Genomic DNA, 15,256 nt, shown 5'->3' with positions numbered 1-15,256 from the left:
GTGCGTGAGATATCTTAGCACCGTTGATTCCCTTGTCATCTTCTTGTGTAGCTTTTTCTTGCTGCACCATTGTGTAAACCTTTCCCATTTTGCCACATAGCACCTTTGTGTGCTAGGTCTCCTTGCCTCACTTAGTACCCGCAGGGTGCTTTCAGGTAACTTCAGGTGTGCAATCTCTATGTCTTCAGGAGCCATGCTGCTAGGCTGAGGCTCTCTGGCTCTGGGTGTAGTACTTCTCAGTTTTGCATGGTGAGTAAGTATTTCCTTTGCCCAAACTGGTGTGGTGCACCCTGTGCCATTTCCATTATCTGAGAGTACCAGGTCTGCCTGGCCCACTGCGGTGCCACCAGGATCAGAGTCATGTTGCTGGTTCTGCACTTGTTGAGTACTCTGCGTATCAGAGGTATCGTAGGAAAAGCGTAAGCAAATGTTTTTGACCAGCTTATCCATAAGACATTCCCCAGGGGCCCTTCCCCTGGTTGCCTGGATGCGAAGTTTTGGCATTTTGCATTCTGGCGTGTTGCAAATAGGTCTATTGTCAGTGTTCCCCACCTTCTGAATAGCCTTTGCGTTTCCTGTGTATTGAGCTCCCACTCGTGGGAGGCCGATGTCTGTCTGCTGAGCCATTGTCCTTCCCTGGTAGGTGTATGGCTAGCAGGTCTACTTTTAGTGGGATGGCCCATCTCCATATCTCCAGTGCTAGGTTCGATAGCGGGGCTGATTGTGTTCCTCCCCGTTTGTTTATGTAGAACATCGTTGTCGTGTGCTCTGTCTGGATCAACACTTTCTGGTTGTACAGTTTTGTCTGGAAGGCCTTCAGGGTGAGGACACTGTCTTTAGTTCCAGGTAGTTGATGTGTTTGACCGCATCCGCTGGAGTCCACAGACCACTCCCCTGAGCTTGCTCATGTGAGCTCCCCATCCCTTCTGGGATGCGTCTGTGGTGATGGTCACCGTTTGGGTCAGTGGTGTCAAAGGCTTCCCTTCCGTTATGTTCTCCTTGTTCCACCACAACATCTCCTCCTGCACTGCATGCATTACAATCACTAGATCTTCCAAATTTCCTGTAGCTTGTGACCATTTTTGTTGTAGCCATTCCTGGAATGGTCTCATGTGGAGCCGTACATTTGGGACCAGATGTATGCAAGAGGCCATCATGCCCCTGATTTTGCTTGCTGTCCTCCCTGTCAGAGCTCGCCTCTTCTGGTAGAGGCGCGTCTCCTTCAGCAGGGCCATTGTTCTCTTGTCGCTGGGGAACACCCTGCTCTGTATGGTGTTGATCTCTGCTCCTAGGAAGATTTTTACTTGCTCTGGTTCCATTGAGGATTTCCCCCAGTGAATGGGGAATCCCAGGTCCGCCAGTGTACTTGTCAAGTGCTGTGCGTGTTCTTTGCATGTCTTGTTTGAACTTGCCTTCATTAGCCTGTCGTCCAGGTAAGGGTATACATGTATCCCTTCCCTCCTTAGGTGCGCTGCCACTGCTGCGAGGCACTTTGTGAAGACCCTTGGTGCGGATTTTAGTCCGAAAGCTAGGGCTGTGAACTGGTAGTGGTCTTTGTTGATGGTAAATCTCAATAGGTGCTTGTGCTGCCTGTTCATTGGGATGTGCAGGTAGGCATCTTTGAGGTCTATGGTGGCCATGAAGTCTCCGTCTCTTATCTGAAGAATGACCTTTTGAAGGGACGTCATTTTGAACTTTTTTGTCTTTATGTACTTGTTTAGGAACCTTAGGTCCAGGATGGGTCTCAGAGTTTCGTCCACGTTTGGTACCAGGAAGTAGGTAGAGTACACTCCCTTGTTCCTTTCTCTGTATGGTACTGGTTCGATGGCCTCCTTTTGGAGGAGTTCCTTCGCTTCCTTTTGAAGTAGCTCTAGCTCCTTTCCTGACAGCACCCTTCTTTTTGGTTTCCTGTTTGGCGGTGTCTTTTCCAGTTCTATGCAGTATCCAAACTGTATGATGTTGAGAATCCATCTGTCTGTGGTTATCTTCGTACACTCCCGGAGGAAATGACTTAGCCTGCCTCCTACTGGTGTTACACGTTAGTTGATGTTCTGGCCGTGTAACCCTGTGTTGGTCTTGTTGTGCTCCACCCTGGCAGGAGTTTTGAGGGTGGGCACGTATTGCGTGACGGAGTCACTTAGAGGTGGGTTGCTGCCCCCCTCTTCTATTTTGTCCACGTCCGTTCGCCCGCCCGCGAAAGGACTGGCCCCTTTGCTAGTAGTGCCAGGTCTGTTTTTGATGTCCTTGTTGTGTTTGGCTCCCTACCTGGTGGGACTGCTGGAAGGTCTGGTGTGACGTTCCCGGTTGGTTTCCCCCTCTTCCGTTTGGTCTCTGCGACGGAGTACCCCTTTTCATCCCCCTGAATTGTAGGCCCCCATGGACTATGCAGTTTCGTTTTCTTTCTTGAGCTGGGTGAGTTTGTCATCCACCGGCACCCCAAACAGGGTCTCCCCATTAAACGGGGTGTTCAGAATGTTGTGCTGCACCTCTGGTTTGAAGCCTGAGATCCTGAGCCAGGCCTTCCTTCTCTCCGTGATTCCCATCATCAGCCTGCTGGACATGTCAGCTCAGTCCAGGGCTGGTCTGAGGCAAGAATTTGCCACATTTTTCCCCTCTTCCCCAAGGTGTGAAGCTCTTTGTTCGTACTCGTCTGGGAGGTGCTTGAGCAGCTGTCCGTTCTCGTCCATAATTTGGTACTGGTGCCTGTTCAGTAGTGCGTTAGAGTTTGCCATGCGCCAGTGCATGGCTGCATTTCTTTCTATCTTCCTCCCTGTTAGGTCCATCCTCCTGCTTTCCTTGTCTAGTGGTGGCCCTGATGATGTTGGCACATTTGCCCTCTTCCTGGCAGTCGCCGCAATAATGGAGTCCGCCGTAATTGATCCTCAGATGTAGGGAGGGTCCTTAGAGGAGTGTTTATATTTCTTCTCCGTCCTTGGCGTCACTGACCTGCATGTTGCCGGTTCCTTGAACGCCTCTTTCCCCTGAGCCATGACACTCCAGCATGGGGAGGTACTATCTCCTAGTTTGTGTGGGGAGCAGGGTTTCCAAGAGGAAGTCTGCTTTCAGTTTTTCTTCATTCAGCTTGACTCCAAAAGCTGTTGCCGCGTTCTTGATGACCATATTGTATGCCCCAATGTCATCTGGCGGTGAAGGCCTCGAAGGGTACGTGTCCACGGCCTCTTCTGGGCTTTCAGTGGTCCTGCCACTCCAGGTCCTGAGTCCCCGAGGATATTGAGCCGAGGATCGTCCGCTGATAGTCGTCGCCCTCTTCCTCGTAGTAGAAGGCTTCTTCCTCTGGAGGTTCCAGAATCTCGGGGCTTTTCGACGGCCCTTCGGCGTCGAAGTCCTCTTCCTCATCTATTTCGACGACCAGTGTCTTTGGTTTCGACGGTTTGGAGAATTTCTTCATTTTCTCGTCGGACTCCTTTTTCCTTTGCAGGATGTTATCCATCTCGGCCTTGAGCCGTCTTTTCTTTCTCTCCATTTCGGCGGCCTGCTCAGCGTCGAATGGTTCAGCTGTTCTCTTCGACGTCAACGCCGAAACGGGCTTCGGGTCCTTTGTCGACGTCAAAGCGACCTTCGGGTCCTTTGTCGACGTCGAAGCGACCTTCGGGTCCTTTGTCGACGTCGAAGCGACCTTCGGGTCCTTTGTCAATGTCGAAGCGACCTTCGGGTCCTTTGTCGATGTCGAAGTGACCTTCGGGTCCTTCTCTCTCGAAGCCGAACGTTCCTTTTCGGGGACGTGCTTCGACGACCTTGGCTTTTCGCCGGTCGTCGCCGCCTGGGAGTCCTTTTCGAAAGATCCGCTGGGTTGTTTGTCCTTGGATGCAGCTGCAGCCGTCGAAATTTTCGGCCCCAGTGCTACCTTCGAGGACTTAGACTCTGATTTTCGAGAGTCTGGCTCAGACTTTCGAGGGTCTGTCGGTGCTTTAGGGGCCGTTGAGTCTCCTACCTCCTTAGAAGTCTTCTTATCAGTCTCTACGACTGTGTAGTCGTCGTCTTCTCCGGAGACGTTGTCTTCCTCGTCGGTCGAGAGGGCCAGGTCTCGAAGGGACGGCGTTGGCCCTTGCCCTGCATGTTGTAGTTGGCCCTTCTCTGTCGCTCTCTAACCTGGAGAGTCTTCGATGTGAAGGCAAAGCAGGCGTTGCAGTCCTTGCTCTCGTGGTCGACCGGGAGGTACAGGTTACAAACCGGGTGCTGGTCCTTCTGCGCGTACTTGTGGTGGCAGTTACGGTAGAATTTAAAGGGTGTCTTGTCCATTTCTTGCGCTCAGGGGGCCACCTGTGTGCGCATTCTCCGTTGGACGTCAAAGTTCTCGAAGTTCTCCTTCTTCGTCGTCCCGGTCGATGATATAGTTTCTCGTCGTCTTCTCAATCCTTTTCGTGCAAAAATCGACTTTATGGCGTCTTCTTTTCTCCAAACTCTGGAGCCCTTTCGGGAACGACCCAGACCCAACGGCGGAAAAAAGAATCTGAAGATGGCGCCCAAAGGTGGGAGCTTCCGCAGGAAGATTGCCGACGTCACAGGAAGTACACCAAAAGGTGGGACGTTGACGCCCACCTGGGCGACAAAAATAAATAAAGAAAAGACTACGATTCCGGACCCAACCACTGGACCACTGAATAATGCACAGCATAGTGAATCCAGAAAGATTCACGCTGCAAAACTAAAATCAGGGTACACAAGTGACAGCATGGAGCGGAGGTCACTAGTATGGACTATGCCAGGTCACCAAATACACCATGTCTCCCAGCTGCATCTAGCAGTGGTTGCCAGTGAGGAACTGGTGAAGCGCAAGTGAGATAACTGGTGTTTGTATGTACATGTGTACATAAAAGATAGAACAGGGTATCTGACAGGCAAATAGGGCTATGCATGGTCCATGAGAATTGATCTGGGTGCCAGAAGCTGTTCTCAGCATGTGATGGTAGTGAAGAAACATATTTATTATTTTATTTATTTAATAGTATCATACGGCGCTGAATACCGAGAGGTATGGGAGCTTTTTACATCGTAACATAACAGTGGAGCAATACTAGGCACATCACAACAAGATAAGGGGAGGAAGGGAGACTAGAGAGGATATACAACACTAAATGTACTAGGGGTTAGATAATCTCCTGTTAGACCCCTTCCAATTATCTACATGTATCCAAAGATATTTGGATAGGTCACCTCACCTACTTATATTGTGGCATGCTTCATCCTCCGTGACCTAACACAGTGATCAGGAGGATACAACCACAGTGGACTCAACCGTATTTCCGGGGTTCTTGATAAGGTGGTACTGAACAAACGCACAGGTCCAGATCCAAAAATACCTTATGTAGTAGTTCTACAGAAAATATTCCTTTATTGAATGGGTAGCCTAGATATGATTGAAACCAAAATCATCTGTGAATATCAGATGACAGACCATGTGTCATTTGTTGTGTTTTTCTTTAAATGTTTATTGCCAACATGTTTTGGCTTTATCCTTGCCCATATGGGTCAAATGGCCTTTGTCACGGCTTTTAATGTATGATCCCTGTCTAACACACTTAGACCATGCTTACCAGATGAGGCATGGGTTGGACGAGGGAATACTAAGTTTGTGGACCAGCACCACCCCTCGGCGAGAGTGCGACTACAAGGAGGTAATCCCTTGTCAAGGCCAAGATACTTTCTTAACCCAAACTATTGGTTTGTATATATACATCAAAAGAAATGAAGGTATGAGATCCTTATGCCTCATCTAGTAGCATGGAGATTCTCCTTCTAACCCCTAGCACTTTTGTTGTTATATATGCATTTTAAGGGGGTAGTGCTAGGGCGACACCTCTACACCTCTAATTCTCCACTGGTGTGTATAGACTAGAGAGTATGACACAGTGGGGAGTATGGAGGAAGGGGGTGTAGTAAGGTAGAAGGGAGGGGAGCAGGCAAGGGAGTGGGAGAAATAAGGGACTTGGAGAGGAAGCTGGGAGATGTAGGCATGGAGAAGGGCTAATGGGAAGGTGGAAGAGGGTGAACAAGGAGAGCTTAGGGGAGGCACAATTGAAGGACAGAAGGAAGCGGAGATAAAAGGGGGAGGAACCTCAAGGAAGACGGGACAACTAGAAAGAGGGACAGACTGGAGCAAAGTAGATAGGAGTAAAGTTGCCAAAGAATAGGGTATGGGAGAAAAGAAGGCCTGAGAGAAGGAGCCAGGGAAGGTGGTAATGGAGATGGATGAGAGAGAGTGAGAAGGAAGAAGTGGGTGAAAGTAGAGAAGGGAAGGCGATGGTGAGAGGATGGAAGAGGGGAAGGCAGGCAATATGAGGGGCAGTACCCACAGCAAAGGGTAGTTGGAGTCAAGGTAGGTAGAGGGAGAACGATAATAGGGCAAGGAGAAGGCCGGCAGTAGAAACAGAGGAGGGAGTAGGGAAGGGAATAGGACCCTGAGCAAGTGGTAGGAGGCAAGAATAAGACAGAGGAAAATAGAAGGGCAATGGCAGGAAGCAGATGCATAAGAGGTACTGGGAAAGGGTACATGTAGGAGGTAGAAAGGAAGAAAATACAGGAAGGGGAGAGGATGGAAGGAGTCAAAGGGAAAAGGAGTAGGGAAGCCCACACCAAAGTGCAAAGCTGACAAGAAAGTGATAGATCATATTAGGCTTAAAGAGTAGAATATAGTCTAAACAGGTGTTCTTGTAGTTTCTGAAAGGACAGTACTGTGGGTTTGGTTCTCACATTCACAGGTAGAGAAATCCATAGGAGGGAGGCGGCTCCTGAGAAGGACTGGTGCTGATCATGAGCAGGTTGGAAGCTAGGCGACTACAGAAGGAGGTTATATGTGTTGTTTCTCAGAGTTCTGGTGCTATCTGATAACTTGAGCAGGCTGGAGAGGTAGGGAGGAGCGTTAGCAGGATGGCAATTTAAACTTTGTTCTCTCTTCAATAAGGAGCCACTAAAAGTCAGTGAGGACTGGTGTGATATGATCAAATTAATTGGTTGATGATACAAGTCTGGCTGATACATGTAGGAAAGTCTTCTGTGGTTGAGGGATGCCACAAGGACAGCGTTGTCAAAGTCCAATCTTGATCAAATAAATACATGGGCTTTAGATGTTGGAAGAGAAGGGGACATGAGTGGTTTAATTTTCTTTAAGGCATGAAGGTAAAAATGTAAAGATCTGGAGAGTTTATTGGAGTGATCATGGATGAGGATGAGCCAATGTGAAAAAACAGTGGGTGAGAGTGACAGGGAGATACAATGGATTTTCAAATTGTTTAATCACTTCAGGTTAAAATATTGTTTATGTTTGGGAGAGAAAAGAGCAAATTCAGTTCTTTAGGACTGAGGGTAAGGGAGATTTCAGATATTCAGGAATGAATGTTGAGAACCACAAAACAGAGTAAGCTTATCAAGCCCTGCAGAGGTTTTGGGGGAGGTGTAGGTGTTGTCCTCATTTTGATGGATAGACTCACCAGGGCTCCATGTAAATGATAAAGTGTGTGGAGGGCAGGATGAAGCTTCACTGGACACCACAGATAAAGGGAGTTGGCTTGGAGATGTTGCCATCGATCTTTAAAACTTATGAGAATTTATTCCAACCACTTTAGTACAGGTTCATTAAATCTGTAATGTTGAACAAAGAGGGAGAGCCTGTTGGGTGATCAATGGCACTGAACGTAGAATAAGAAGGCAAGTTTGCCTCAGTGTAATACACAAAGGATAGAATCCAGAATTTTGTGTGAAGCAGTCTTGATGCCATGGCCTGCTCGGAAATCAGACTGATTAACAGTGGGAATGAAATTTAGTTATCGATTGTAGATAAGGTTTCCAGGTGAACGGTCATGAAATTATCACATACGGGTGCTGACTTTGGTACAAACAATATGAAGTGCTGTTGCATGAAGCACCAGCATGGATGGAGTTTTTTTTTTTTAAATTGAAGTAGGCCATGAAAATATCCGTTTTTTTGGGAGCAATGACAAAAGAGGTTATCTCAGATGCGTTAATGTTAGCCACAATAAACTGGATAAGTGATCTGGCTGGGCTTGACAACTGCTGTGGTTGAGAGTGAAAGTAACTAGATTTGGCCAGTAGGGCGATTTTCTTGAATTCCTTCCTCGGTAATAGGAGTCTAGTGCGGAGGATGAGTGATTTAAAGAGCCTTCATTCAATTCAGTCTTATGGATTGCACATCTTTTTGAGTTAAATCGGGGGGGACCAAGTTTGTGAGGGTTTTCAACATAGTCATTTTAGTTTCAGGATTCATTAATACTTGTTGCTTAGGTGAGGTTTTTGTCGTAGGTGCTCATCATGGTGTGGACACTGCAGTTTTGTAGGAAAGAAATGAGTAATTAGACCGATGAGTGTGTCACGACCAGGTGCTGGCAGGTTTCTGAACAAGTATTTTCAGACTCTGCTGGGTCGGTTGTTGATGGCAGGCATAGTGGGGGTGGGGGGGCTAGAAGAAAGAGTAATGGGAAATGAGAGGTAGTGGAACATGCAAGACTTGATCCGGGCATCAGTCTTTTTTGCAGGGACATGATGACACTATAAAATATAATTTACTAAATTAAAAACTAGTATTTGGAGATGAAACTTATGTCTTCAGAAAACAACAAAGCTGGCATTTGAGGAAGAAGTAAAACAAGTTAAGGTGAAAAGACGTTACCTTACTAATTAATTAAAATTTGGAAATAGGAGAGAACAATATGAGTTTAGAAGACCAAATTAGGTTATTTATTAAAAAAGAAAAACTGGTAGCCTGCATAAGATGGAGTTTGAGAAGAATGACAAACTGATGATCTGTGACCACGTTTATCACTTTCCATATAAGGTAAAGCAGATATTTCAGTGATTGATCATGTCGCTTTAGGGACACGCATTACTGATGGTATGGCATTATCTCATCAGAATAGGGATTTTGTTTGGCTGCTAGGATGGCGTTTCATGACTCTCAAGCACTGCTCCATTTAATGACAGCGCTGTCACAAGGGACGGAAACATCAGTGGCATTTTGGACAGTTTCGGCCTAAACTTATGCTTTTAAAAGCATGCTTCAGCCCCACTGTTCCACAAGAGTCATGGAGGAAAGACTATTCCAACTCATGCAAGTTCACCGCCTGTGCATGTGATGGTATGTATGGAGAAGCCACAGTGGTAGCATGGATAGAAAAGGTGGTTCTAAGGGTAAAGAATAGGATCTCATCATGAGAAGTTGATTCTAGGGTCACAGTGTAAGAAAGTTGGATTAAAAGGTGGAAAGTGAGTGGAGGCAGAAGGAAGAGGCTGAGTATCACAAAATGAGACAAACTACAAGGGGTAATGAGAGACTGCTGTGGGAGAAAGGGACCTGTGGACAAAGGGGATGGAAGTGAGCTGCATTTCCCCATTCTTCAAGTGATGTTCTGGGGGGATTGTATACAAAAAGCGGAGATAGGAGATTATGATAATTCTTGGAACTGTGTTTGGACTGTGGGAAGAGGGGCTAGATTTCATTTCAGAGCTAGATTAAGGCAAAAGAAGGTTTATGTGGATACTGCAACCGTGAGATAGATGGAGTCAGTTATGTTGCTGCACAATAATATGTACAGTGTGTATAGATGTACATGGAATTAGAGCTCTAAGATAGCAGAAAGAAGAATTCAGAAATATAATATACAGGGTGAAAACGAAGTATGGACCAATTTTAGAAACACTATCTGAAAGGTTCATTGAATATTTAAACTCTGGAAGTTTTATTTAGACTACTTGAAATGGGGCAAGGCGATCTGCTTTAATGCTCAGTGGTGAGTCACTGACTCACATGGACATATGCGGATTCATTACAATATTACTAATGTGGTATATGATACGCAGGTCATACCAGAGAATCAACATGGTTTCTTTTCAGTAAAGGGGGTATTTGATTTGTACTGCTTTGACATACAAGCAGAATTGAACTTTAGATGGTTCACAGTTTTCAGTTTTGACATTTCGTACAAATTGATGATCAGAGTGTAAAGGGGCACTGCAACGTGAACCAGAGTGTCTACACAAAGGTCAGTTCAGTGGAACAAACTTGATTCCTCATGCATCATGCCTTGACCCTGCAGCGCCACCTGAGCAACATGTCTACATGGAAGGAAGGAGCATGTAGACTGATGGGAAACAGACAGAAACTGACAGAGGAAATAACTGACACGTGTGTCCCAGTTCTCCTTTGTCCTTATCAAACTGGAGGCCATGATGGACAATGAGTAATTATTTAAGAAATAGAGAGCATAGCTAGGGGAGGCCAGGGGCAAACACAGGCTGGATGGTAGAGCAGAGTTGAAATAGGAAATGGAACAGAAGAGAACAAGGAATAAAACATTGTAGAAGAGGAGATCAGGGCTGGTGACTAGAGGAATGGTACACATATATATAGAGGCATAGTGAACATTTATTCTAGTGGGTCAACCAGGGCTTTCAGTACAAGTACACTGGGTAAAACATGTAACTTGTAGAATCAAGGCAGCAGCATACCGACCACAAAGTCACAGAAAACCATTTCTGGTTTCAGACATGTGAAGAAGCAGTCACATATAAGATAGCCCTACTGGTCATAGGCATAGACTTGACCTCAAGAACAGTCCCTTTTCACAAAGTCACAGATCCAACTTTAGGAATCATTTTCAGTGCTAACTTACGGCAGCCAAATTCATCAGAGCGGTCCTCACAGTCTGCCTCGTCGTCACACTGGTAGCTGGCAGGAATGCAGGTGCGTGATGAAACGCAGATAAACTGGTCTGGGGCACAAGTATCACGTGGGCCCTTGGTAGCTGAAAAACATACAGTATGACTGGTCACTTCAACCTCTTATAATTGTTCAATGGCATTAAAAAGTACCAGAAGTCACTTTACAAAACTGTTAAAGATGCACACAGTAATAAATAATAGTACACCTTACAAAAGGAAGAAGAGAAGGATAAAATAGTTTCAATCACGTTAAACAGATTATGTTACGAGAATTTGTAGAGTACAAGATCACTTGGGTGGGTATCCTGGTCAGATGTGAGACTAGCCTTGCTAGAGGCGGGATGGATTAATTAAAGAGCCAGGTCTTCAGCTTCTTGCAGAGTTCTACAAGAGAGCAGGAGGCTCTGATGTGCAGTGGGTCGTTGTTTGGTAGCAATGTAGGAGAAGGCATGCTCTCCATAAATGTTTCTGTAAATATATGGTCTGTGTGCGAGCTGGAATTCAGCAGAGAGGAGGTTTGAAGGCGTGAGTGAGGAGTTTGAACTGCACACATTTGTATACCGGGACCCAGTGGAGCACCCTGAGGTGTGGTGTGAAGTGGAACCTACAGAGGAGGTTGAGGTTAAGTCTAGCTGCTGAGTTATGGATGATCAGTAATCTTCTGGTGAGTTGTATGCTGAATCCGGTGTAGAGGGTGCTGTTGTAGTCCAGCTTGCATGTGACAAGATGCGCAAGAGGTCCTGCGGGTGTTGTGAGGCAGCCATTTGAAGATTTTCCTAAGAATCAGAGTGTGGAAGCAGGATGCACGGACGGGGAAGACTTGTGTGGTCATGTCCAGTTTGCGGTCAATGAGGATTCAGAGGATCCTGCCATGGGTGGGAGAGGAACCAGGGTCAACTGGTGGAGCCTCCGGGTGAGGTGTTCTTGCCAAAGATCACAATTTGTAACTTGTCTGTGTTGAGCTTGAGACAACTGGACTTCATCCAGTTGGTAGCTTCAACGATGCAGGCAATACATTGTTCCAAGAGTTGGGATCTTGTCTGAGAGGAAAGAGTAGGAGAGTATGAGCTTTGTGTGGTTTGCATAGGAGAATATGTTGATGTGTTTGCGGTTGACATTGGCCAGGGGGTAGGTATGGAGATAACTTGTACATTACTAATAGGTTTTGTGAAACTGAGTCTCAAAGCTGAAACATGGCCACTTGGCAGCAGATACCTTTACTAGGAGAGCGACTGTAGTGCTTATTTATGATGGAAAGGCTTGGCATGGAACCTATCCTTGTGTAAATCTGTCATGAAAAATGTATTACAGCAGCAACAGATCATGGCTGAGGAGAGGAATAAGTATAAGGAAAGGCGTAATTCATGCAAACATGCAGCTAAGTGTCATGTAGGTGCACTTACGGCAGTTGTACTCATCTGACCGATCACCACAATCATCGTCGCCATCGCATCGCCAGATCTTTAAAGCACACCTTCCATTCTGGCATTTAAATTCATTTGGTTCACATGGAGATGGCGTACCTGGAAAGGGGAATGATTATTAGGGCAGCCTACATACTCCTGCTGTGCAGCAAGGGTAAATAAATATTGCAACTAAGAAAAGAAGGATGGACAAACTGATACAAGTTTCTTAATCAAGGCAGTTTACAAGCTTTGAAAACCTAAGAATCTTCTTTTACACAAACAATTCAAGGAATTACTTCAGGAAAACAATGAGAAAGAGAACTCTCTCAATTCTATAAAAGTTTACAATTGTCAGATCTCTTTAGAACGCATAGGATCAGAAGTTTAGTTTTGAAAAGTTGGCTCTTTAATCAAAGACTGCTGCTTCAATTATACTATTTGTTCTAACCCCAAGGGAATTACTTTGCATGTCCTCTTTAGAATCTACACCCAAAACTATACACCCAAAGATCTACTACCCACTTGATTTCCCACTGCACCTCTTTATTAAGCGATATCAGCATCACTGACAAGCTTTCAGGACCACCAAATATGCAATGCTCACACAAGGTTGCTTCAATCCCAGCAGTCTATTTTTTTAGCCTCCTCCCAATCCACAATGTCTATAGGAATAGCACCCTTCCCGGTCCTCAATTCAATTTCCAAGGCTTGCTCCAATAGCCCTTTCTCTTGTTCTAGTCTGCACCCTTTGTTATCTCAAGTTAATGCCCTCTTATTTACTATTCTACTGCTCCCTCTTGGCAGTATAAATGTGCATGTCTTCTCTTGTCTCTTCACTGTGCTTTCTTGTCCTATTGCACTCATCCCAATCTTTCATGAAGGCCTTACGCCTGGCTCCTTAATAAACACCCCATTTCTAACCCTCTCCCCCAACATCAACTTACTGAATAACTCTTTCACACTCAATTCTAAATTCACTCTTTCCAGACACAACCTTCTCAGTTCACTCCAGAGTCTGTGCCTGGGAGCAACTTTCTTCATCCCACTCTTACCTGGTCTTGTATCCCTCTGTCAAGCTGTTTCTTTTCACCTCACTCTATTCCGGCATTTTTCCTTTCTTCCTCTCCATCTTAACCTCTACAGTATTTGTCTTCCTTATTTGCCCTGCTGTCTTGTGGTTTCCTCCCATCCTCTAAGACCTGATCTCACCTTCACAATCACCAAGAGAGTCCTCTTCATCCTCCTAATGTCCCCAGCATCCTACGGCTCATTACCATGCCAGTCTTTACATTCCTCTCCCACTCCTGCCTACTACATTCTGCTCACAATACCCATGTATACTCTTACTTTCTCTTCCCCAGATATCCCTTCATGCCTGTAGGAAGGTGGCTACCTGACTATGGTTACCCCAGATTTTTTGCCTGTGTTTAGCTGGTTTTTTGACTTAGTTGACCTGGTTCCCTGCTAATCAGGGCCCCAGGCCATCTGCTCTCTCTGTAAAATGGATTCCATGTACCCTAGGTACATACCAATTGGAAATGGACTCCTTGTCAGCCCCTGTAGAATGCACTATAGGTGCACAGGGCACAGGAGCCACTAAGGCCTACCAGGGGCTGCAGCATATCTTTTGCCACCCCTGGCTGGTTCTTAAATTGACACAACTGGCTGATCACTCAGCTGGGGTAAGGTGGTGTACACACCCCTTGCTTAGATATAGTATACCTATGTCTAAACCTATATCTGGACACATGTAAACCTGTGAGCCACTCCTATAGACAGGCCTCACCAATCCTGGAGGCTGGGTGCATGGTTTTTATGTGAGATGGAGCTCTAGCATGAGCTGAGCCTGTCTGCAGCCGTCGGGAACAAATCCCTAAGCTGTTTCAGGATAATGCCATACCATATACTATTAAGTGCCTTATAATCCTCGCGGTTATTTAGCAACTCTGGTTTGGCTTTATCAAAACATGTCGTGTAAGGTGTCATACGCTTTGGAATACCATCCCCTCGCCAGTTCTGGCGACGGGGATGGCATTCCACCCCTCTAGAGGGGTAAGACATGTTACTTCACTTTAATGCGGTTGATTTCTCCAAAGGCCTTAAGATCCACAAAATGGATGCCTCTGCCACAGACAAATGTCTGGACCCCTGGAGCTGACCGAAACCCAGTCAAGGGGGTCCTGGACAAAGGGTTTCCTGTCACAGGAGGGTGTCACCGCCCTCCAGACAGGAGATAGTGTATTGTAGCAGGGAGGTTTGAAAGAAACCAGACACTGCCTGGGGCGCACAAGGCTGCCCCTTGCATAATCCGGCCAAACCGGTTCTGGGGCACTCCAGCCCTCGTGCCAGGGCGGCCTGGATCAAAGGAAGGGGGTGTATCCACCCACTTCCTGGGTCCCACCCATAGGAGGGGACCTAGCAGGTAATCACGCCCACCAGATTCGAATAAGAGTGGGAGCAGTGCCAATGCACATCAGATTTCCTGGAAGAAACATTTGAAACGATATTCTGGACCCTTCGCCCTCCATCTCAACGTGGAAGCCCGAAGAATCTCCCTTGTGGTCAAGGAGTGACCACCCTGCAGCAGCAGGCACCATCCAGCCCTCGACGTCTACTTAGTTGCAGTTCCCGCCGGAACTCGAGCGACTGAGATCGACGAGATCAAGCCTGCCCAGCTTCTAACAGCCCGATCCACAGTCCATGCAAAGCTGAGACCCGTGGAGGCGACCGGAAGCGTGGGGCACGCCATCTTGAAGTGACCACGAGACGCTGACCGTGCAGCCCACGAGTGACCCTCGAAGCTGTACACCGGGGTTTGAGAAGCCCCCACCCTGAGCTACTCCTGAGCCGAAGTTCAGCCCTCCACAGTCGACGAGTGCTGCGTGGGGCCCTTTGGCACGATTTGGCTCAACGCGTTGGCCCGGTCACTTGCCAGCTGGCTTGTGGTCCCTGTGCCGACGAACTACAAAAGAAGACTCGTGATTCTGGTTGCTCCAGATCCACACCAGCTCCCCTGAAAGGGAGCCCCGACTCTGACCTTCCTGGTCCGAGTAAGACGCCATCTTCCAATCCCGCGTGGATTGCTCTTACCAAGGCTTGTTTGCTCCAAACCGGAAGCCGACTGCACCGACGGTGAGAGCCTGCGTGGGACAGATCGT

At 46.9% G+C, this 15,256-nt stretch overlaps 1 protein-coding gene across 2 annotated transcripts in view; it reads right to left on the bottom strand.

The window, feature by feature from the left end:
• Positions 1-15,256, bottom strand: part of HSPG2 (heparan sulfate proteoglycan 2) — a 948,088-nt gene that overhangs the window by 609,075 nt on the left and 323,757 nt on the right. For both annotated transcript variants that reach the window (XM_078642606.1, XM_078642605.1), the window contains 2 exons: positions 12,096-12,215; positions 10,644-10,775 (listed from right to left, as the gene is read on the bottom strand). In XM_078642606.1, coding sequence (XP_078498732.1) covers positions 10,644-10,775; positions 12,096-12,215 — 252 coding nt within the window. The remainder of the gene's footprint in view (positions 1-10,643; positions 10,776-12,095; positions 12,216-15,256) is intronic.

The sequence above is a fragment of the Lissotriton helveticus genome, chromosome 5_1, assembly GCF_964261635.1.
Source record: "Lissotriton helveticus chromosome 5_1, aLisHel1.1, whole genome shotgun sequence".
Classification (NCBI taxonomy): Eukaryota; Metazoa; Chordata; class Amphibia; order Caudata; family Salamandridae; genus Lissotriton; species Lissotriton helveticus.
This window is presented reverse-complemented; position numbering and strand designations above follow the sequence as displayed.